This window comes from Pomacea canaliculata, linkage group LG1 (assembly GCF_003073045.1).
Source record: "Pomacea canaliculata isolate SZHN2017 linkage group LG1, ASM307304v1, whole genome shotgun sequence".
Classification (NCBI taxonomy): domain Eukaryota; kingdom Metazoa; phylum Mollusca; class Gastropoda; order Architaenioglossa; family Ampullariidae; genus Pomacea; species Pomacea canaliculata.
In genome coordinates this window covers 26817885-26843330 of record NC_037590.1, presented here as the reverse complement: position 1 = coordinate 26843330, position 25446 = coordinate 26817885, and the positions used below count along the sequence as shown (strand labels likewise).

Sequence of the window (25446 nt, the reverse complement as noted above, 5' to 3'; positions counted from 1 at the left end):
AAACGTTCAAAATTGTTGAACTGAATGTTAATAACTACAATTCATTTAAACACACATTCTGTCAGAGAGGAACAGAGTCCTGACGTCATGTTGGTACTGGGATATCTTTTAGGACCACAGACAACTGGACAGCCGGTAAGATGGGTCCGTATCATTATGGTACTTGAATGGCCTGACGTTGTCAAGGCTACTGACATGCTATAATGATGTTAAGGCGGGTCATTTCGAAGGTCATAATGTCGTTTGAAGCTCTACGTCTCGTGAACCGACAAGCATTATGGGGATGAATATTTGGTAATGAACAGGTTTTGTTTAAAGTGCACTCAACACTGAACTACTGCACTGAAATGTCGCCTACACCCACGCATGCATATTTTCGTCGTCATTTCACATACATTTTGTTTTAATCAAATTCAGGAAGAAACCGACGAAAAACCAAAAGATATCATCCGCCAGAGCACTCAGCTGGAGACTCAGGAACCAAATGATGCAAACCAAACTATTTATCACTACTCTGTGCCATAAGTCGAATATTTCTCTTTTCATCTCCGTACAGCACGGAAGCACTGGCAGCAATTTCTCTTCAACTGCCCAGTCTCTCTATGTTTGTGAAATGTTTTTAAAGACAAAATTTCCTGTAGCGAGAACAAAGACTAATGTCAGTCTTAGCCGGGTGGCACGGGGCCACATTTAAGGCAACACCGGCGCAGGGCTGCGTGGCGGAAGGCGCCAGATCAATGGGCACGGCACGAAGAACAATGGAGCGGCCAGCCTGTGAAAACGCTCGCCTGGCCGCTGTGTCCTCTTTCCACCGCGCCGCCATTTTCGCACAAGTGTAAAACAAGGTGCTCTCCCTTTTATCTTGTTTGAAACGTCAACACATTTTTTTTTTCTAAGCAGGCGTCGCTGTGCTTCTTTAGTCTGCCGACATGAAGTAGACAAACAGTGTACATTAGCGAGAACATACACAGCAATCAGCTATACGCACTTTCCTTTGTCTTGAACCTCTGACTATTAAATCAGAATCTGCTACTATAAAACTGTTCTTACACACTTTAGTTTATATAATACACTCTTGAGACAGCACGGGTATAGATGTGTTTGACAACATTTGTTACAACGTTTTAAGAATAAATGGCGCATGTTATGTCCGATGTAAACTGGACAGAAGACAGCTTTATGGCTAGAAGCGGTGCTGTCATGTATATACATACAGCAGCATGCAGTGGTGTCAAAATAACTCGTCACATTTCCAGAACAACCCAGTATTTTCTCCAATACTGACAATCACATGATTTATCAACACAAAATTCATGGCGCTATTTAATGAAAAGTTTTTTGTCTTTTGCCAATCGCTTATTAATAAGGGAAACAACAAGTGTAAGCATTTTTTTAATTTGTAACAATGTAACTGGGACCACCTTGCAATCCCATTCCTCACTAAAAATCACATGCAAAGTCTCTAAAACTCTGAGTCTCCCACAGGTTTTTTCTCCTTTGTAGCCTGCGCTTTTTCAAATCTTTTCATCCATAGGGGTGTCCTGCTGCCTGCTGCCGTCTGTCGAATGCACAAACCGCACAAAACCTACGCCAGCGGGACGAACGTTTCCTCTACAAGGCAAGGAAACAGGGTGGGGTAGGCTATTTGAACAGTAGGTAGTATAATGCCAAAAAATAAAAAAATCAAGAAGCCTGGTCTGTAGAAGATGAGAGCTACATCGATTGTCATGCTACCATGCAGCACATACATGAGTTCGTGAATGTCTAAGACCCTGACATTTCAAAATAATATCCTTGGCACAAGGGAGGAAAACACTTTTCTGCATTTTATTTAAAAATGTTTTACACTTCAATAACTTTACATTTATATCGCTCACAAATACTGAAGCAATAACGAAGTAGACGTAGAAGACATCGACAATAATTACAGGTTAACTGGCAGTAGCAGTCATTTCTCAACAGCAGCACCCGCCCATCATATTTCAGGCGATCTCATTTTCAACATAAACATTTATTGGTATATAAGACTAAACCTTTCATTTCTATCTGACCTTTTCTCATTTAAAAAATTGTAACCTTCATGTCAAACGATGAGTTCTTACCGTTGTGTACTTCACCTTTGTGCGCGCCATCTACAAGGCAAATAAGCAAAGCTAAACCCAAGGCAAACTAGCTGTAAAAATGAAAGTATCGGATACATGACCTATCTAAATAGGAATTCGTTAAGCACGTGTTCATGATTACATCACAGAGTTGTGTTGGATTTATTTATTTTTTTTGTTGTTGTTCAGCAAACTTAATTCCAGCTCACCTCTCTTCTATAATTCACAGAAAACTGTAGACTGGTCTACCTGCACTGTTATTTAACAGCTTAAAATAAAAATAAGAGCGAAAGCAAAATCTGATGTGTGTTGTTTGATCTCCTCCGTCTTTATCATAAGATTTTATAAAGTAATTTCAACCAATATCACACAAGTAAGTAAATTAAAAATGTGTTTATTTAGCTTTGGTACTGAAAGTCTTTGGATGTGATAATCTTATTAAGGAACCCTCGTATTTATGAACAGACAAGTGAAGCTATCACTAGATCCACATTTCGATAACACATCCAACTCACGCCAGACCTATTTACTTTTTACACTATAAACAGATTTGCCTGCTGTACTATCAATCTCTATTATGCTACAGCAAACACTAAGTAAACACATTAATATCTTATCAAACGTTAGCAATGAAAGTTTATCATCCCACAGCACCTTCACAATTGAAACTGCTTATAATATGTGAGAAACACAGAACAGATATTCGTCAGTTGTGATAAGCATTTATCCCAGGAAAAATTACATTCCCAGACAGTTAACTATTAGCTGTGGTGAACGTTTAACACAATAAAGTAGCTATGATGAGAAATTATCTGATTTGCAGATCTCGCTTTCCACCCCATCCTAAAAAAAAAAAAAAAACCGCTCAATGCCCAATTTTTCTGGCTATATCTTTTCAAAAATGAGAGGATAAGACAATAATACAAAAACAAGAAGTCCCAGAACTGTCAGCTGCGACTGTCACGAACTATAAACAATCGTAACCTTATCTCTCTACTTTGTTCTCACTCGCGGCATGTGTCACTGGGTAATAATGTTAAACTTCTTACAAAATCCACCAACACTAAGCAATCCCTGACCATGTGGTAACCTCTAACGCAAAGAAAGAACTCGTTATATATATATCTTCGTGAGAGAGGGAGGGGGCAGAAGTCTTACAATAAATGTTTAACTCTGAAACAAGTTTCTTTCGGCCCATGCAGCGCGAGTACATCAACAAGCAACACGCCGGCGTCACGTGCTAAAGCAACAATCACATAATTAAATAGTAAGATTTGTGTAGTAATAACGGCGTATTCTGCAAACACAAGCTGTATTTTCTCAGAACACACTTCCACCATGCAGATAAAGCGAAAAACCCACGACAATCTATTCTATGTCCAATCAAAGGAAATGGCACGAAAACCAAAGGGAACTGTCAATTCGATATGAAATCCTCTAAAATTACTGGTTTCTATATTCGTTCGACGGAACGTTTCCAATTTAAGCAAAAATCTTTATTACTTTTAACTGCCGTTACCAGCTTAGGTACACGCGTATGATCCCGTAGCTGCATTCTGTGGGACTGTAGAGCCTGACAACACGGCCTGGAATCTTGCTGTCCGTCACACAGCATCCCTGCGGACTTAACGAGCGGCCAGCTACAGCATGCTGCGCTGCCAGCAGCTACAGAAAGCATACTAATGGAGCGTGGCAGACGCACACCAAAGTACGCACCGCGTGCCCCGTGCGCATCATCCCGGCTTCTGTAATCAAGGGATTCCGGACAGAAGTGCTTTACTGGTCACAGCGGACCTCTACTTAAGCTTCACAATCAATACTCTACATTCTCTTGCTTCCGGTAGCTTGTCATGCGTAAAATAGGACATAAACTTATTAAGATCCTCGGTGGTTGGCTCGACATTAACACACTGAGATATTTATAAGCGAGCTCTTTAATTTTCCATCACGAAAAAGATATAGGTACTTGATGCTCTGAACACAGTATCGTTACAGGAAAAGGTCCTACACCACACCGTCTTTTGGAAGCCAGTCCTGCCCTCCCCTCCCCTTCACATCGCCGCCTCCTCTCTTGCTTTTGCGGGTGTCATATCTTGAACAATGAGATTTGCGCTCTATAAACCACCCTCAAAGAAAATGTCAAAGCATGGCGATATCAATGATATTTCATACTCCCCCTACCTATCTAGTGTTTCAGATTTTTTCTGTTTATTGTTTTGTTGTTGTTCTATTTATTGTTTCTCAAGAAATCCACCCAAACTCAAATCTGGGTGAACGAAAAGAGTGAATCTGCTGGGCGTACTGTTAGTTTTATGCTACCAGAACCGCTAATAGTCGATCTCCAATGGGTCGATCACAGAACCACCAGGGAGTAAACATGTCTCGTAGTCCCAAAATATTGACAGGGCACGAAGAAACTATGACAACAATAACAGCGAAAACTTCAATATTTCTTAAAGGCACGCTGGCAAGATTTGCCAAACTAGACAGGACAGTCATTATCAGACAAAAGAAACAAGCAGAAAAATCAGTGCAGCAATCTTCAACAAGCATCTCATCAAAGTCGATTCGGGTGGGGCCTTGTTGCGGAAACTCCTATAGATCTGGGTGGAAGCATGGTAAAACAGGGTGGACGCAGGACGCGCGGGAACGCAGCTTGCTTGAAAACGGAACTGAAATCGATAAACGAGAATGACACGATGATTATGTGAGGAATCGATTGTCCTGAACAAGCTCCGAGATGTGTCTCCAAGTGAGCCAAGTTAGAGGCTTCACCTGCAAACTGTACAGAAGGTACAGAAGGGCGGGGAAGTTGATTCACAGAAGTAATGTTATCATCGTTAGAAGCTTTACCTTTGCATTCGTCATTGTATAATTAATTTTTTCCTAAAAATAACCTTTTCATAGCTGTAACCACCCGCTACTAGGAGAAGCAATGATTAGCAGTTGGTGGTGTAGTGTTTAATACCTGGCCCCGGTGCCAGCAGAAGCTAAGGAGCCACGCCCTAGGCCTTGCGACGCCTTTCTTCGTTGACTTGCTGCCCTTCTCTTCTTACATCTCCCTCCCTGCGCAACTGATGCTTTATATTTGAAGAAATATATCTCATCCTGCCAGCGAAAATGCTAAAAAACAAAACTACGACAGTGACTTATGCAAGGTCTTCACAATCCCCCGTTTTACGACCTTTTACCTAAAGGAAACCACAGCAGGAAGACAATCCAGCGATTGTGATAATGCCTGCAACGCACCTGAAGTAGATGAGGGCAACGGTGATCGCTTGAGAGAAAGGTAAAAACACAAACCCTAATGTTCTACGAACAGTCGGGACGTGACATCCTCAAATATCAGGAAACGCGATAAGAACTCCACGAGTCTTGCGCTGCTCGAACTTACCCAGACGAGGTACTTGAACATGGCAATAAAGGACGGCGGATCGTAAACAACTAGTATATTAAGTCATTACATGCTCATCGACTGACTGAGAGGCTCTCGACAGCAAGACACAATTGTGGCACGCCCAGTGGTTACAGAAAGAACACTTCCTGCTGGGCGAGTTCAGCTATTCATTCTGTACAATACGCCTAAAAACAAAACACATCTCAAAGTACGTCAAAGACTTCCAGCTGCGGAACGGAATCTTTAGATGTTAAGCGCAAATCAAATTAAGAAAAAAAGCAGAAAACCAAAAAAGGTTTTAATTGGCTTAGCCAGGCTAATGTGCAGGCAGTTCACAGGTTTGACAGAAAAACCAAAGGCGATGCAACATCTGGTTACCGGGTTGGGAAAATCCATGGAAGAAGACCACACCCATCAACATCCTCCGCGCGCCAACAGGAAGGCGTCTTCAACGATTTATCAATATACACCGTTGTCTTTTCGTGTCATCAATTCCTCGCCCTTCATCTTGATGTTCTCTTCCTCGCATACGTCATATTTGTCATCTACATACACCAGCTACATCCCAAGATTGCCATTAATGTAGGACATGCAAAAGCCTTCTGGCGGTATTTGTTGGTAAACCAAGGCTGACATTAATGATAACACAAATGTGAAAGTGAATCTTAGCTCAGTAACAATTTCAGCCAAATCTTCAGCACCATGATAATATAATCAAGTTTTTTCATCTTCTCTCCCACGTTTTCTCTCATTCTCTCTGACACTAGTTTAGATATGCCAAATAAGTGAGCTCCCAAAGTGCGTACACCACTTTAATTCGTAATGTAAAAAAAAAAAAAAAATTCAATATCAACATACAAGAACTAGTTCAATTATTTGATGTTATTTTCACATGTATTAACAAAGGGGAAAATATCCGTAAACAGCAAGAACAGTTAGTTTTCGTGCATGCTTAAATTACTCTATAATCCAAGTTGCTCAAATAGCACGTCTGTGTTAAGAGTTCTGCAGCTACTTGCCGCGTTTCCCAACATGACTAAATCAGTCAGAGTTCCATATCACATAAAAAAAATTGTTCAAGGGCGTCTGAAAACGTAATAGATCGGGCATCGAGGGTGTGAAAAAATGCAAGAGTTGAGGTCAGAGGTAACAGTAAAGGTTCACTCAAAAGGTTCAAGAAGAAAGGGGAGTCTACAACTCCTGCAATAATTTTAACCAAGGATCTGTAAAAACTTAGGTCTGATTGAGACCTAACTTATACCAACTTATACCATCATTACCACTGAGGATCACTGCGACAACAATGGCAATGAAGCTCTGAGCAAGCGTTAGAAGCTCGAATTCTTTCCCCACACACGCGTGCACATGCACACCACGCAAGCATCCTTTTGTGTTGGGTCAGACTGAACTTGATACACACCAAATTTAGTATATTCAGATCCATGTTTGTCACTTATTACACTTGTATAAAATACATTTTAAACTCTGTTAAATATAATTTACATTTGGATACATCGGGTAATACACTATGTCCCAAGGTAAACGGCTACCCATGTGAACAAATAGCCATTGAAAGCGAATGTTTGTAGACGTGGGTGAGACTGCAGTGCAAGTTCAAATTGTATTGACACAGCGTCGTTATCCAACTAATGGGAAGTGTCGTGTGTGAGCAGAGATAGCGCTCAAGTCAGGGATGGGATGTGCGCGGCACGTTCTCAGTGTCTGCTACAATTTGCAAACCATTTATCCTTACATTTTACAGTGCCCACCCTCCTCTTGCAGTTTCAGTCTCAACAAAAACAATCACCTGCACATAAGAATGGCCTCTGCTCATGTGGTTGCCCTCTTTGAAGATGTAGATCATGTCCTTACATGTTATTGTTAGTCACATAACCTAACCTACCTATAAGAGGCAACACTCAATCCCACCCGTGCTCGTATTTATGGACCTGTGAATAATTTATCCGTGAGTAAATTGCCATAGTCAGGTAGGGAACTGGTTGGTCAAGCCGATTCGCAGACTTACTCACGATTCATGAGTCAACCAAGTAGATGATCACTATATTACGCCGAGCCAGCTGTTAGACTATATCACGGCAAGGCAGTCATGACATCATTGTGTTTCAAACTTCCCTAATTTGGCATCATTAACTACTTTAATCCCATTCTATCGCCGACCACTCAGTAGTCGAAGATTCATATACCGTACCATAAAAATTCAACGTTTCAATAAGGCTGCTTGTTAATAAAATAAAATGGACTAGATTATCAGAGAACAAATCAGCGATAAAACAGAAAAAAATTGTTAAAAGTTTAATTCGATCAAATCTTTGTCGCAATCCTCTCTTTCTCACAACGTGTGGAGAAAACATATCAACTGAAACTGGATTACAATCTTTATGTACAGACGGATGGACTAGTTTGAACTACCAGACTACTAGTTAGGGAACTAGTGTCGCTGCTCAAGGCAGCAAGTGAAAACCAAGGGCGATAGTGGTTACGAAGTTAGTGTCCCCGCTTAAGGCAAATCAAAAAGTAAGAGTTTTCTCACCGTGGTTATGAAGTGTTGTCCTGGTCCACGGATACTACTTTATGTTACTGTACTCCAGACCCACGGATATTACTCTGTTACTTTAGGCCAGGGCATATTCGCCAAAGTATAATAACTATTGCCCCAGGGATAACGCAGCATCTTTGGGAGTTTGGCCACTGCTTTGTAACTATGGAGAAAATAAGCTTGCCCTTAATTTACTCATGTTGACCCGCGGCTACGACTTTTCCTCGCGTCATAACTACACCTCTAGTTGTCGTTCCACCCAGTCGCTGCGTGTGACACCGGCTTTAGATGCCTAATGGCCAGCGAACACCTGTCACTCCAGAGGACTAGCTATCATTGATCCTTTATTGTGTACTAGCTTAAATTATCTCTCATTTACTCATCCTCCAGGATATTTCTCTCTTCTCTCCTTAGAAAAAAACAATTTCCTCACACCACTGTAGCGGCATTCGTAAGCCTACCAGCTTTAGCAAGGCGCTGGACCAACAATATGCAGCTTACTTATTCTTATCAAAGCAGAAGAGAGTCGCAGCAAGGCTTTTGGGACTCGATACGAATCTTTACATTGGAATCAAGCTACTGGACTTGACGGAATCGATGACTAGCAGGTCCCGTGTGCTGTAACATATGCAGCACTTGTGAGCATCTTAACACACCCTTACCAAACCCTTGCTCTACCCTAAGCTCTGATATTAAAAAAAGTAAGGGCGTTCCACTTGTCATTTTATTTTCGCAGTTATGTCACTTTTTAAGCTTGTGAGTGGCGTCTACAGATTGTCAGGTTGCAGAGATATACTGAGAAGGTCTACACAAATCTCTATGTTCTATTGACTTTTCGGAGAAGACCAAAGTTGATTTTTAAAAATTTTCACAAGCACTAGTTCGAAATTTTAAACATTAAGGATGGCTATTAAAAATGCAAAAATCATTATGAAATAGAACAACACAAGAAAATGCGCTCGGCTCAGTTCCCGTACTCAAGACATGCAGTTTTCAACAGCTCTTTATAGGACTGCTGGTGCGACGAATTCCGTTTGAAACGCATTTTTGTTGTTTATTTTTAAGGTTTGAAGACGCCGTCATTTAGCCAGTTTCTTTTCACTTGGCAACTATTCATGATTCCTTTTACTAGTCTAATGTTAGCTCCTCAAAGGACTTAAAATCGAGAAAGAAAGAAGTGTATGGCTGAAACTGGAGAGGGTCACATTCAGGCAACAGGTAAAACGAGCATCAATCACGTGCCTCCGGACACACAAAGAAAGAAAGAGGGAGAGAGAGACCTCACTTGCGCTCGCACATTAAAAGACGGGATCCTAATTTTCATCTAGTGTCCGCTATGGTGCTATCTGATGCGATATGCGCTGACCACCGACTGTCCCAGACCTCCCATGGTCACTTTTCACGAAGAGTACTACACAATGGTATTGCTTTATAATTCACTTTGATAAGCTTCAGCTTCTCGTCAACGGCTGCGAAAGCGCATCTCCTCAAGTGTTACTGGCATGAGAGGGTTGATGATGCTCAATATTCCATGCTGCGAGGAAATCAGCTGATCCTCTGTAAGACTGAACAGCTTTGGAGAGTGCCATGTGTCCAAATTAGCCGAGGTTTCCGTGACTGGCGATCCCGTTCTCTTCGCTTGCTGTCTACGTCAGGACTGTGATCAACAGCCACTCGACGTTTTCGTCTATTGATAGAGAGGACGATGATCTAGCCAAAATAAGATGGCCGTCGTCTAAGTCTGACGGATGGCCTGGCTCAGCGGACATTTAAGTTGATGAATGAAACTTCACCCTATTACGCTCCCACTCATCTGGAAGGATATTTAGATGAAAAAAATATTACCCTGGTCTAGAACTTGACGCAAACAGAACGCAAATAATGCGTTAAAAATACTCTTAACCTATAGGTATTTATAAATACGATGGTGCGTTTAGAATGAGTTTCCTCAAGGGTAGGTGGTCAAACAACTTACTTATGAAGTCTGTGACATGGCGGACTATAGAAACTTTCAACAATTTGCAATAGTCCACTCGGTTGTGATGCTTCTCGAGACTCGGCAGCTAAGCTTGTTGCTGTAACAATATGGTCAAAACTCGTAGAAACAATAAGGGAAATAAGGAAATCAGTTACCATGCGCAAGGCAGCAGTTTGTTTCTAGCCAAAAGCGAACCTTTTCTTCCCCTTGTCTGTAAACTGTAATTAAGGTAACTAGTGAAGAGAATCAAATGATAGCACAGAAGTTCCTAGGAGCCACAGTGATGTTAACACCTAAGAAGCCCTGGTTAAGCAGTGAAAAGTGAGCAGCTGCTTCTCGCTCGGTTCACAGCTGGTGCCAGCTGATATCATGTGTCACTATCGACGTATTGGTCCCAAATAAATTCAGATGCATCGTCAACACCGCTTGCGATTGTGTCAAGGCAAGGTCTCACGGTTAATGCAGGTGATAATACTCCACTGTCAGCACTACAATACCTTTGCACCAGAATGCTGCACACTTTTGATGAAATGTCTAAAATATCATGGTAAGGAAATCTGTTGCAAAAAACCGAAGCACAGAAATGCTCAGAAAATTTCAAATAAAAGCAGAAAGTATGAACAAAGGCGTCAAATGGTCCTGTAATAGTAAGCAACCGCTATGAGCAATGTAAAAATATTTCATTACCTCCTTCATCCTGCGATCACCTGCCCACAATATTTGTGCGAGGACTAAGATTATTATATTGTAACAAGACACTAAATGACTTTGTAATGGTGAGGAGATATGCCTTTCAAAGTTTTTTTTCCATTATGCCGTATCCTCCTCCCTTCAAGAAAGTGTTCTATAAAAGAAAATGTTCCACTCTAAAGATTTTTTGGTGAAGAGACTAATTTTATTAAACATAAATGTAGCTGGTAGTGTTGGTATGTAAATATGTGTTCATAATATATAAGGTAGTGGTGATGCACCGGCGTTAGAGAGCTAAGGAGGGTGGAAGATATGAGATATATCTACTATACGTGGCCAACAGTCTTTTAGCATGTAATAGATACAAACAATGCCTTGTAGAACACACATTTCACTTTTCCTCAACAAGGAATAAATTAAGAGTGCAGATCATGTTCTTACATCTGTCTCTATGCCATGCTGTATCCGCTGAACGCAGGAGATACTCAAGATGGAAAAGCCAATACCCTCGTTTCAGCTTAGAAAGCCAGACGGACTGTATTAGACCACGAAGTGAAAAGGAACTTACTGGACATGAACTGATTCTGATCCTCAGAAAGTAAGAAAGGTGAGGTCTGCGTGCACAGGATGGGGCAAAAGTGGACTCAGTGCAGCCGCAGATCCTGCTTAACAAGTGGACACAAGTGATTCTATCGCTTATCGGAGCCATCGCTAGCCTTCCTACTTGCCTGAGATGGTCGCGCAGACATTAATACCAGAAACAAAGGCACTCTCTTTTTGTGAAACCTACTCATCCAGTAAGGACGGCTGGATATGCTGTTGGCAAGTAATTACTACCAGTGATGATGTGTAAGCACATTAGGCTAGACCACTCTTCATGCTTGGCTGCTTATCATTCAACCCGACCACTGCCACCAGAGAACGGTGTCCTCCCCTCTCAGTAGCGTCGCATCTTACTGAAAGAAATCGTTGGCGTGAAGGCTGATTGGTTTACAGCAATAGCTTAGCCTTGCACACTATAATGTTTAATCTGGCTAAGATGCCACATGTTTTCGTTCGGGTACTAATTCAACACCTGGCATCAACTGAAGAAAGAACTCTGAGCCACACGGGTACTGAACTGGTTAGTGTGCGCTCCTCCCGCACTCGACACACTCTCGGCTCTCAGTTCTCCCCCCCCCCTCCTCCCACTTATTACTCACAGATAACGCTAAAACATGCGACGTCATATGACAGATACCGTGGATACGATTATTTAAAACATGATTCCAATGTTGATGGCCTTCAAAAGACTGCAAAGATTAATTTATAAGGAGGGGAGAGACCTAAGTTTCGTGTTGAAGTTTGGCAAAACTTTAAGGACATTGGAAACATTATTCTTTTCATCTCGTACTGGAATATAACGACTTTACTTTTAGAGCCCTCCACTTTCCTTTTTTGCATGGACTTTTTTCGAAATTTTCTGAAAGCAGAAAATAAGCCTGAATGAATGAACAGTTAGGATGAATCTCGCTTGGATCGCAAAAACTTTTCCCATCAAAAGCAATCTCCCTGTGTCTGGACATAACACATTTTCACTTACAAGTACATTTTCTCAAAAGTGCTTCTGCTCTGTTTAAACAATCAATCTCACAATTATACTCGTTCCCAAGACATTACAAAACTAAAACAAAAACAATAATTCTTGTGCATAAAGCGGACTGATGTGACTTCATTGTTGTTGCGTTCGAAAGGGAGAAGCACTTCCATCTAAAGGTGATTTCGCACTGTTGCGGGGGTTGGGGAAATCTGGGGAATATGTGGGAGGAGGATATTGATACGGTTAAGGAAGCAGACTTCAGAAGACGATACAAATGTAAGGCATCCTTCTGTTTTGGACACAAATGCGTGGCAAGCTAAAACAGCAATAATAATATTAAGAGGAAGAAGCACTTATACAGAATATTTCCCCGCTTGGCAGAGTTCAGTGTGCTTGAGCAAGCGACAGCAACAAAGGAAAGAGGAAAGGGAATGGAAAGACAATGAAAGAGAATAAGATCAGCTACTTAAGTACATGCCAAACACCAATGCTGGTCACTACATACAGCGAGAGAGTTAGCGAAGGAAAACAAGCAGCGCCCAAATGTGTCCCGTATGACGTCAGGCACATACCGGACGTCCACAGGGGCAGACCGGTGTGACTGACTTGGCTGGTAGGGCGTCTGGTATTCTGGGGCCAGACCACGATGGCAACGATTATAGTCATGGCGAGACCCAACAGGCAACCATTCCTATGCATGAAGGAGTGGTGCAGTATGGTTGGCGAAGAAAGAAGACAAAACCTATAAGGTCACAAATGGCAGGATTGGTATAATTTACATACGGTTTCTATTATCCCACTTGAACATGGAAACCTATTACTGACGCCTGGGTTTGTGATCTATTTTTGCGCATTGTGATGGCTGAAAGCTTCTCACTTGAGAATGATGGGAAAGGGGGATGGAAGGATGGCTATTTATGCAGATTTGCGGAAGACTATCTTGACTTGAGCTCACCGCAGTCAGTTAAAAACCAACTGTTTCACTGTCGTAGACTTTCAACCATGCACGTCTTTGCTAAATTATCACTCGTTGTGGCAATTTCTCTCTCTCTCTCTTTCTGCGTTGACAATAAAAACAGTCACAGCACTAACAAGTATAAACGAAGGTCAAGACAGCAGTTTCTAAAAATACAGAGGGAAAATGAAACCAGAAACAGATATTCAACTCAACAGCAACTCACCTTCTTGTCATTGAGGCTTAGGCAGTGAAGGTATAACCAGATCAGAGACGGAACGAACTCCAGAGCAAACTTGCGGAGGTTGTTCTCCTTCGAACGATAAAACTCAAAAAGCTGATGACACACTGGATCGAGGTCCTGAAAGAGTAAAAATGCCATTAGTCAGGAGAAGGCATAAGGCAAGCAAGAAATGATACTAATCTTTAGAGAATCTCATACTGACCAGAAAGCCGGGTTAGACGGGCAGCCAAGGAGCCTTTTAACCGCACTTTTGACCTAGCAGTTGATAATGTCTCCATCTTTCACTTTTTGGCTAAACGACATGTCTCAGTTGAAGATTAAATATTTGGCTTATATAATCAAGCTATATAACGAAGCTATGTAATCAGACGAAGTTCGATACTTTACACGACGTGTCTGTGGTCACGAGATGCTTCCAAAATAATGATTAATTCAACTACAAAAATGACAATCTGCTTACCATTGCAGCTGCTTAAGTCATCCTAAATAATGTCTTTTTTTTTAAATAAAAAAAACCCTAAACAACTCAGTATTCCCGGCTTGCAACATGGCAGTGACGCGACAGACAAAGTACTCAACAAATGAGAAGAAATCTCCTTAGTGGGTTATTAAAGTAGAAAAGAACAGCCACGGCTTAAAAAAAAAATTCAAATGGAGTGAACTGCTTAATTACCAAAAGCTGAAACAACAGCTCAAAGCTCAGCAACAACAAACAGTTTCAGCCTTTTAAGACAAATGAACAAAGCCTATCTGTCGGCTCTCACGTGCAATGCTCCAATATTTCGGTAGTTGTGTGTTTGGGATTAACTAACACCAGTCTGGTTCCAGTCATCATTGCCGCACTAAGCAACCCTTATCAGCAGCTTGTGCGGTTCTGCGCTGTTGTGGAATTCATTCGCTATAAACTCATATTAAAAATGTACCTACAAAGCACAGATTACACCATCTTGTGACTGTGCATATCTGAAAAGTCCAAAAGCTGTCAATTCGTAGTGAGACAATCAAATTGTCCACGTCGACATACATAATGTTCTGTATACTATTAAAGAAATGAAACGTGCAAAATTATTATCGTTAGCAGCCTCTTATACTTTGCTGCAACAGAAATTCAAGTTCTACCTGGTAGCCGACTTGAAATACAAAGTAACCTGATACAAAGAATAAATTTCATTTAAGACTAGTATAGTTCATTTATTAATGACATCATGTGTCTGCTGCAACATTTCAATGCGAAATTTACAGGAAGGTATCATAAGGTGACCACCAGATCAGTAACCAATACTACTGGAGAGCGAAGTGGCAGAAAAATCATTTCATTACAAGAGAATTATGAAATATCTATTGCCTAGCCAGAAAATGAAAATACTGCTTTTTTCGCCAGACCATATTTGTTGTGTCTCGTATCGCTGTAGAATAATTTCATTCTGGACAACTATCACACAGTCTTTTTCCATATAACAGTATTAGTCAAGAAAAAAATCCTTTGGACTCTATAAATCAAAAAAATCTGAGCAAGCATCAGAAAGATAATTTTTAAATAACTTCTCTGGCTTCCTTTTTCTTTCGTATGGGGTTTATATTTCTCCAAAATAAGATACAAAGTACACACATCGTTCCACCAGTCGATGTTTATGAAGACAGTTTATGTTCATAAATAACAAATCAACAGAAAAGATACTTTGATAGTTATAAACATTAATAAGTATAAATATATATCAATAGCCACCGGTATGAATATAAACGAAAGAATTCTCCACAATCACTATAATGCGATAAGGGCGAAAATAAAGATTTTATTAATGACCAATCACTTACAGGATCGAAATTTATCACGAACAGCAAAGAAGCTGCCATTAAAAGCACTCTCGACAGCTATTAGGAACTATATTAGTCCATTAATTCATCATTTTTAATTCTTCAAAAATTTCCGGAACTTTTACTGTCTATTGGAACTGCAATCGCTTACAGCAGATCGTCGACTAATCCGAGAAAGTGGCTTGTGATAGTCAAACTGTGTCTAAGTATGAATGATTACGTGCTGAAAATACTTCGCTATTGCAGTCCTGGACAAACCACGTAGCTCTCAGTTTAAAAGACTGGTTTCCTTAAAACTATATGGATAACCATCACTTCTGAGAGGGAGAAATTGTTTAATCATCAAGGAATCAGTGTAAAACTCTTCCCTAGAATCAGTGTGCACAGATGGGGCTCACATCACTCGTGCTCCACGTTTCGTGTTTCAGGGGATTAAAAAAAAAAAAAAAACCGCATAGCTTGAACTTCGTTTTAAGTTCATTCTCTTACGTAGACCTTGGATGCAAGTTTCCTCAGTGCCGTGCTACAGACTTGAGACTAGGAGAACATTCTTTCGGAGGACATTCTATGCCGATTGACTACAAGACCAACAGTTCACTAGTTAATAGTTAAAGCTGCCACAGTGTAACTCGTTTCAGTTCTCAAAAGGTTAACATCTTTCCCGTTCGTTCTTATGGCATTGAGAGATCAAATAACCATCACAGTCAACGCCAGGAGACCAAACGGTTTCGAGTTCGGGACTTTGCGTCTAAGTGACAGCCGGTCACATGACGATTTGGCTAGCACGTTGGATGTGAAGTTCGTTTATCTAGTAGTATAAGGAAGGGAATTACGATCATACGACCAAAGCTGTGGTTGCAGACAGAAAACTGAATCTTTTTGGTTAGAAATACGTAAGTTTTCTTAGCAAACCTTGCTAAAGATCACTGCTACGAGGGGCCTCTTCGTGGTTCAAGAATGAGAGAAGCTCTTGAAACTAACGTTATTGCTGCCTTGTAATTCTGTTGCCTCCTTTAGATGTTTACAGTTCATTCCTCGTGGGTTTTTTTTTCCACATATTAAAAGGCAATGGAGTAATGAAAGATTTGGCAATCTTCTCTTCAATCCTCTCCTGACAGGGGCGATGACAACTTTGGCCGAGAATGGTTCAATTACTAAGACATCGTCTCTGTAAGAGCAAACTGAACAGAAGACTAAATGACAATGTTTAAAAGAAAACTCTACCTACTCCCCTTCCCGGTTTAAATCTATCATTATGTGTATGTCCTACATGACAAGACCCAGCGTTTACACTCTGACAAGCCCCTCATCGTTTAAAGTCATGAAAGAGGTGTTCATTCAAGACTGCGACAGAGATAGACCGATTCCTCTCCCTCCCCAAAAAATAAAAATCGATCATGTCTACGATCTTAAACAGTTTACAAAAGGATTATACGCAAGTCGTTTTGCAAGACCTGAGAAAGTTTGTTTTTAAAATGTCGACCTGCTAATAACTATATCTTCGTTATTTGTGATACACAATACTGGCGACTGCAAAAACATCAAATATAGTATAAAACCAGTCTGCATATTAAACAGCTACCGGTTGCTTTAACCATTTACTAATTCGACAGCAGCCCTGAGTTGATTTGGCCAACCGAGTACAGAAGTTACTATCCAAGTGTAACGACACATTCGTTGCTCGTTGTATGTATACAAAAGGAAACGAAATTTTTTCTATACAAATATACGTAGATCAGCCGCCATTGTCATCAAATGAAAAGTAGACGCTGTCAGATGTGGCGCATGGCCACCTAAGCCTAAGCCGAAAATGAAAACCATTCCTTGTTTAGGCAATGGCAGAGCAATCGGCAGGGCACAGCCGTACGGCTCATAATCACACTTTTATTTCAATAAAAGCTGAAAGCGTTAAAAATGTAAAGATGTTAAAATATGTACATTTGTACTGACTAGGATCCTCTCTCCCTCTCACGCATACATACACCCCTACCCATACACTCATACACACACAATGATTGCAAGATCGACCAAAGAGGAGAAAAGACAATATATTAAATTTTGTAGGCCAAATTATTACATAGAAGATTTGGTCGAATCGACTTAGGTTTATGGTCGTGGTCGACTTCACAATTGGGCTGTGGTTGAATCGACTCGTAGCATGATCGAATCAACTGATGGTCGAATATACTGGCCCTCTGTTAAACAACTGCATAACGCTTTATGCCGCCGAGTTGCAGGCTACTGCACAACCTAATCGTTAGCATCAGATGATAATGACAATCACACACACAGTGCTTTTCCACGCTCGGCCATCCAGCTCTCTGTGTCGCGCGCACCTCTAACTGCATATCATCCTGACCAGAGGCTGAATCCTCCAGTCCCTCCCTGTCAGCATCTCGTGATGACCACCGTGCACAGACTGTAAGCACGCCGCCACAATGCGATCATACAACAGCAGGTCAAAGCCTTCCAGCCCTACTAATTCCTAAGCGGATTGGCATACAACTGCCTTATCAGCCGCAAACGGAGGCACGGCTCTTAACCATGTAGTGTCCTGCTCAAGGACATGTGTTCTAACATACAAGTGTGTTTATTTAGTTGGCTTACTCATTTCAAGCATTCAAGCTTCAAACATACTGTTCCTTTACTTGCAATATCTTTAAATCCTGTGACATGTAAGTGGTTTCATCTATATAGTGAAAGACAGTGAAGTATCCAATACCTAAGTAATACTAAACAGCTCGTTGCACGTCCTCAACACAAAGCACTTATGGCAGATTATGACAATTGTTATAAACTATTATGCTACATATTTGACATTTAAGCAAAATCTGAATAAGCCTTAATAATTTTAAGTAAACCTTATTGGTAAAACCTAGTTTTTCTGCTTCAAACTTACTAGTAAATTTACCATTCTACAAGCCAGCAGCTTCATATCTGATCAATTATGAGGTTTATTAAAAAAAGACCTGCCACAATTAACCGACAACTTGAATAGTCTGTTGATGAGGCTGATTTAAAGACACTGAAAATTTGTGTCACTTATTACTGTGACAAGTGAGTGACAGTTCATATGATGCATTATTGTCTGCTTGTTGTCAAGACCTGGTTCACATTGCTCGTTATCTCCCAGACCACAGCATGCTGTCATACTGCTGACAATTTATTAAGTACATTTCACACAGGCACTCAAGTCCATGGGTCAAAGCGCCTTAGGCACAGGATCGTTGTGAATAAATTTCAGCCACTTCTGGGCCTCAATTGAAGGCAAAGGATCAGAAACTACAAAGGCAAGTAAGAAGCTTGTCCCTGCAGCTATCTCACCATCTCCAGTGACTACCCAAACACTGTCAGAGACTGGACAGCAAAGAAGCACTCTCCTGCACTCCTAGACTTTCACTGCAGTGAAAAAGAGACGCCAAGTCTTCCCTCCCGCCCCTCTCCTCTCAAAAAAAAAAAAGTCATGGGGGTGGGGGGTATGTTCAAATGACAGCTCCAATGTTTACACTCTGATTTCTTAATGCTAATGGAACATTAGTTCTAGTGCCTCCTGAAGTGGCACACCATCCTTTCATCACCAGCTTAGAAATGCAAACTGATGTATAAAACATGAACATGCTAGTAGGAGATGAAGACTCTTATGAGATTATGCTGGCCAGTCTCCTCTTTCTCTTGTGCAGCATAACAGCAATTAGTGGTAAAAGAAAGTGTAGCAGCTGTTGTGCCTCATTCTACTTATGCTCTTTATTCAACTAATAAATCTCTCCTAGCTGCATGAATGAGTGATGCACTTGAATCACTACATCTGTGGCCTTGTTGAAGAACAGTTTGAAATTTAGTAATCAGAAAGAGTTAGATTTGTATACAACACATTTCTTACTATTCTTTATCACTGAATTACTTTAAATGCACTTGTCAGTAAAAATTTGAGGGCATAATTAAAAGTGCACAGCAATGAGATTACAGTAGCCTACATTGTTATTAAATGATGTGAAAAATTGATCATGACTCATGCTGTAAATTATAACTAATTATGCCAACTAAAGAAAAGAAGTATGTAACCAAATTTAAATGTTTTAATTTAAAGTTTTGTTTTAGAACTGTCAACATCTCTGCAGTAACCAAAACAAATGTTTCCCCAAAACCAATAAAGCAGAAACAGCATACACACTACATGCCTTCAGCAACAGCCTGTATGTCATCATGCTGTGCGAAAGCAAATCCATTTGCCAGTTGAGTCTCAACTATGTAACACAAGAGAAATAACTCTGGCTAAAAAGAACTGAGTTATGTCATGCAGCCACAGTTCTGCAGAAAGTGTCATAAGCATTATTTTCAAACTGCTTGCATGATGAATGAATTGTGTTTTGTTTACCTGAATAGTAACAAGATGATGACTAGCTGATATTTGTGTGAAAACATAACATACAAGTGTTGAATGAATAAATGTTGACACCAGTAATTGATTTAATAGAGATAACCTTCAAGAAAACAGAAATTGAAAAAAAAAGAATCTCTCCATGTATCTGCAAAGTATAAAGGTCAGGGCAACTGGATGAAATTGCACTTGTTTTGGTGTCACAGCACTGTCCTTACATGTGTATGTATCATATGTGTATGTACATATTTATCATTGTTGCTGTTGTTTCAAAACAACCTTGCAATACTGCAACTCTTCTGCAGGACCATGTGAATTTGCTGATGTTTGTACTTCACCTGTGGTTGAAATGATGTACATTTTAACTCCCAGAGCACCTTTAAGATAGCATACCATGGGTGTAATGATTACAAGATGTGAACTTTTGTTAATCAAAAGGCTGGCCAAGATGTGCAGCAATAAAGTGCTTGTGACCAAGACTAAAGTACTGTGGGTTAAGTTCTTGCATCAGACAAACCAGGATAAGACATGATAGGGACTTACTGCCACTCACAAAGTGACATGATGACAGAGATGCTCCTCATGCTATTGCCTTTGGTTGCTGAATCAACAGAACACCACTGACCAATATCAGATTACAGCTATAAGTAATGTCTACAAAACTTTTATTTGTAAACAAACTCAATCGTACTTAAACACTTCAGTAACTGATTCTCTAGCCAGAAATCACAACCAAAAAAGAATTATCAATGTTAAGAGCCTTAAGACATATAATTCATCAATTATGTATATGAGGAACCACCTTCATATGAAAATTATGTGAGTTCTCAATAAGCTACGAAACGATGTTTTTTTCCAGGGTTCACAAATTTTATGAATAGCTTAGTGTTCAATAGGGCTTAGCTCTGGTGTAATTCAATTCTAATTAGGCCAACAGTGATTAGACAAGTTTTTAAGGTTGCTGCAATAGAGTTTGCAGCATAATGAACACTTATACATTGATATGAGAATCCACTAATATTAAAGCTGTAGACATGAATCAATTTGAGATGTGAGACTGTTTTTACGTATCAGTTAATATTTACTCCAAGTCTGTATTATCAGCATTTAACTTTTTTTCTGTGGGGTAGGAGTGGTGCTTGTACATGATCTTTCTGTGCAGGGAGCATCTGCCAAATACACAAACCTAATACAGCACTACATTTATATTACATATTATTTTATATATATTAAAACTTTTAAACAATATACACATCACTGTCACAAAACTGATTCTAGCATTCTGGTGGGATGAGGTCTGAATAATGAGCACAGAAAACCTGCTTCAAAGAATTGTTGTTGTTGTTGTGCATGTTGTTGTTGTTGTTGGTCACTCAAAAAAAAAAACCATACTGTTCATTACATCGTGAGTCAACAAAACTGTTTTAATAACTACTGTTTTAACAGAATAAACTAAAAAAATCATAAGCACTCATCACATAATCAAATTTGTCCACCTCAGTTTACAGTCACCATATCCTGATGCATGCTCAAATACGAACTTCACAATTATTTGCTATTAGACTTGCCTCAACAGATGTCTTGCTTTCAAACAGGACATATAAAGCATCAATTAGTGGCTTGTTTTCTTTCAATGTGCATGAAAATGTGTTGATCTCTTCATCCATCAAGCTCTGAAAAGCAAAATAAGATAATATTACAAATCCTTTCATATCTGATAAATGTATAGGTCAACAGAATGATAAGTGATGAACATTAACAACACATATACTTTAAAAATAACTTTTTAAAATGGGGTTTCCAATCTTCTGCAAAATTTATAATGAGAATCACTGTAGCGTAACTATCAATATTTTTCTCAATTACTCCATACAAACTTTTATTACATATGTACATATTTATATTAACTCTCTGCATAATGATAGACATACAACGGAGCCAGAAAAGATACTCCTCCTGTAAGAAGTTATCTTGGTCTCTTGCTCTCCTTCCTAGCAGGGGTCTACATGAGTTTCAACTGGAGGTATATTGCAGAATATGCTGCATCAAACCAATTAGTGTGCATGCCTTCTGGTATAAATCTTGTTGCTATAGCCACTAGGCTGTCTGCTCTCGTGAGTCACAAGTAATGGCAAGAAGTTATCTAAGTCTAAGTGTTTTTGTGTGCATATATAAGTATATAACAGTATCTCTATGCAATGACATCAGTATGTCACAGCAACAATGATGAAACAATAATGTGATATAAAATTTTACCAAATTTACCTTATATTCAGTCAGCCACTCTTTAATTACTCTTGGCAGCATTTTCATGGGTAACTAGACTTTTCATAACAAGATGATTGCCAAATCTGGAAGGACCAAAATCAATAATTCAACAGAAAAATATAATTTCTACAAAAGAAATAAATCATAAATGCTCTATAATATAGTGAACATTTCCCAATCAAAATTACAAAAGTGACACATTCTTCTTGTAAAGTAATAATATATGCTCATAATATTTATGTGTGTTTGAAAGAGAAGAACAGAATTGTGAGTTTTTACCTATATATAGGTACTAGCATTACTTACACATATTTACTGGCATTAGCACATAAATTTTTAAAATTTTATTTTATTATAGTTTTCTTTACATGCATGCACACATATCTTGAGAAATAAATAGAAATGTACCTATTTCACTTTGTTTAAGACCCATTTCAGATGGCTGGTTATTGTCTTTAATATCGACTGGATTTCTCCAATGTCCCATAACTGTCACCATTATAAAGATGTGGACATTGTCAACATGTAAGTACCAGGGCACCATCTCTGGCAGAATACTTTGCTGGGATAAGACTATCACGAAAAAGACTCAAAAGTGCTTCTTCCTTCTCCAGAAGCTAGTCTTTCTCAGTCTCTCAGAGAATTTTTTCAACTACTCCAAAAATCTTATATAGGGAGCATGCTATCCTTCATGTTCATTTGTTATTATAACAGTTTACCAGTCAAAGACAAGAACTGTTTGAATCATGTTGTATACACCTGCTCTAAAGTTATTGGGACAGTCCAGAATTACCTTAATACTATAGGTAGCAGACCAACATTTTCAAAACTATGTGGAATTCTATGTGATAATAGGTATGTCCAACTGGGAGAGCTCTGTCAGCGTCAGTTAGGCGTACATGTAGGACGAACAGATTAAGGCTGTTCTTTGTTGTTTCAACCATATCACTTCTGAATGCTACCATAAGTGAATGATTTGTTATCATATGGGGGTCAAATATTGAAATTCTCATTTGAAAAAACTCTATGACACTTTACTGGTGCATGGATAACATCTGCTCCCAGTTCTGTCATTAGCAGTGTTGTTAGAGTATATCTCAGTTCCAGATATGACCTCCTAGATCCAGACTTTCAGTGAACATGATTTTTTTTTAATATGGTTGTATCTTATGAATAGAATGGGGCATTTCCAGCTTTAGGTATGTAGCATCTTGTGTTATTGTAATGAACTAAGCCAGTCCTTTAAAAAGGAAATTACACACTAAGGTAAGTCACGAGTAGTAAACATTTAGTTAACAGCTTGAGCTGCCATGTATGGTTCAATGAAGAGATTGAAATCCAAACATAACAAAGGCCTGCAGTTACACCTAGAGCAGGGGTGGGCAATTAATTTTTCCAAGGGGCCGAATGAGAAATTGGGACGGTTTTAGAGGGCCGGACTAATATAGTTAACTCGGTTTTACCCAATACTGTATATATAGTATATATACTGGCGGGCGGGCCAGCGGGCGGGCCGGTTGGAGACAGGAGGCGGGCCGGGGTCGGATCCGGCCCGCGGGCCGGCCTTTGCCCAGGTCTGACCTAGAGTGAAACCTGCAATGTGAGATCACCCTTCATTCCGTTAAAAACTCTCCCTATGTAACAGGTGTTCTTCCTTCAGAGGTTCCCACATTTTCAAAGCCATGAACAGTATATATTCTTTCAAAATAAGAAATAAGTTATGAGAGAATGATAAGATAAGATAAGATAAGACTTTATTTGTCCCAGAGGGCAATTCTGTTGCAGCTCGATTAAAATTAAAATTCATACACAATTGCATGCAATTAATGCATGCATGTAAAAGCACCTTCATAACAAATCAAATGTAAAAGATACACCAACATGTCTTTACAAAAATATAAGTCACTACAGTTAGGAACAAGTGGTATTGTGCATCCACTAACTGGCAGGTTCTTAAATCTTGCTATATAGAACCAGTCCTATGCTATAACAATTTCATGGTTTACATTTTTTAAAAATTTCAAGTCTTTTTGTTGTTTTTTTTTTTAAGTCAGCAGTGACATCATTTTCCATCACTTTTATGGAATGGTATTTGGACTTGGTCACGAAACTGATTGTGACAAAGGAAACATCTTTTTTCCTTAAAATATCTATCCATTTCTATGTTTATTTAGCAAGTGTTCACTGATCAAAGGCGGTTTTGTGTTAAAGACTAGAAGTGTCTAGAACTAGAAGTTGGACTAGAAGTGCCCACACATAGGAGATGTCTGCTGGTCAGATGGACCACATGGCAGGTTTCACTCTTCTACTGGGTGTAGCTTTGACAAAATAAGTATACACAGGTACAATTGACATGTCAGTCTTTTTTAATTCATCCTATACAGAGTGATATTTACAGATGTGCCATAAAAAGAAATGGAATGGAAGCTATTCCTTCATATACGAAGAAATACTCTCTCATATTGAGCTCAGCCCAATCACTTGGAAAACATTATTAACATTTAAAAACTTCCTTAATTTTTTAAAACACTTTAAAAAAGAAGATATATATAAAGAAGTTTAATATTTTTTATATTTTATAATTTTCAGTTCTTTACCAAATCTATTAAAAATAGCTTTTTCTCTATCATCATGACTTTTTTAAAAATATTTTTTTTAAATGCAGAAAGTACTTGTGATCAAACCAATTGATAATTTCAAACAATGATCTTGCAATTAACAAATTAATAACATAAATTTTCTTTACCTGATACATGCATTTCCAATGTTTCTGTTTACAATCTATGAAGGTAAAATGCACCAAAATATTTGTATATTCTTGTTTACTTGTTACAAAATAAATAATGCTTGCAGTAATATTTGGATTATGTCCATGTCTCACTTTAGAATTTGCAGCTATGACTTGATCACAGTGTTTGACTAATATGGTGATAGTAATGACGCAAAAAATCGGTTAGTCACTTCTGATCAAAATTCGACTTCGTTGTTCATCAAAGAAATGAATTAACAACACTTGTACGTTTCAGACATATTTCCTTTTATAACAGTGGAAGCATTGCATTCTCCTAAATATCATAGAGATGTGTGAAAATTATCTCATATTCTTTCTAAATTCCACAATAACAAGCCTTATAAGTAATAACTTGTCAACACAACACTAAAGCAAGTACTCTGATTAAAGTAACAGTATTTTCTAGGACAGCGAAATTCCAAACAAGAATCAGATTTTTATTACTAGCGCTGCTTATTATCGTTCTTTTTTATTTAACAAAACTTGTAGTGCTACAAATCTGAGCGATAGTGAGGCAAAATATGTATACCTTTTGGACAATATTTTCGACTGACGACGGGAGATATTATCATTCCGAAATCCTTGTTTATGTCTGCTTGACAAACTCGTCGTAATCACCTGCTGCTGATTGCCGTAAAGTAGTCAAGATTACAAACTTCCGACTGTTCACGACTAATTATTATTTTTTAACA

General features: G+C 39.2%; 1 protein-coding gene across 2 annotated transcripts in view; it reads right to left on the bottom strand.

Annotated features, from left to right (window-relative positions):
* LOC112565825 (hyccin-like) overlaps positions 1–25400 on the bottom strand; it is a 71331-nt gene extending 45931 nt beyond the window's left edge. For both annotated transcript variants that reach the window (XM_025241641.1, XM_025241651.1), the window contains exons 1-4: positions 25284–25400; positions 21961–22046; positions 21264–21368; positions 13485–13619 (exon numbers count right to left, since the gene is read on the bottom strand). In XM_025241641.1, coding sequence (XP_025097426.1) covers positions 13485–13619; positions 21264–21368; positions 21961–22008 — 288 coding nt within the window. In that variant the 5' untranslated portion in view covers positions 22009–22046; positions 25284–25400. The remainder of the gene's footprint in view (positions 1–13484; positions 13620–21263; positions 21369–21960; positions 22047–25283) is intronic.
* Between the last annotated feature and the right edge of the window lie 46 nt (positions 25401–25446).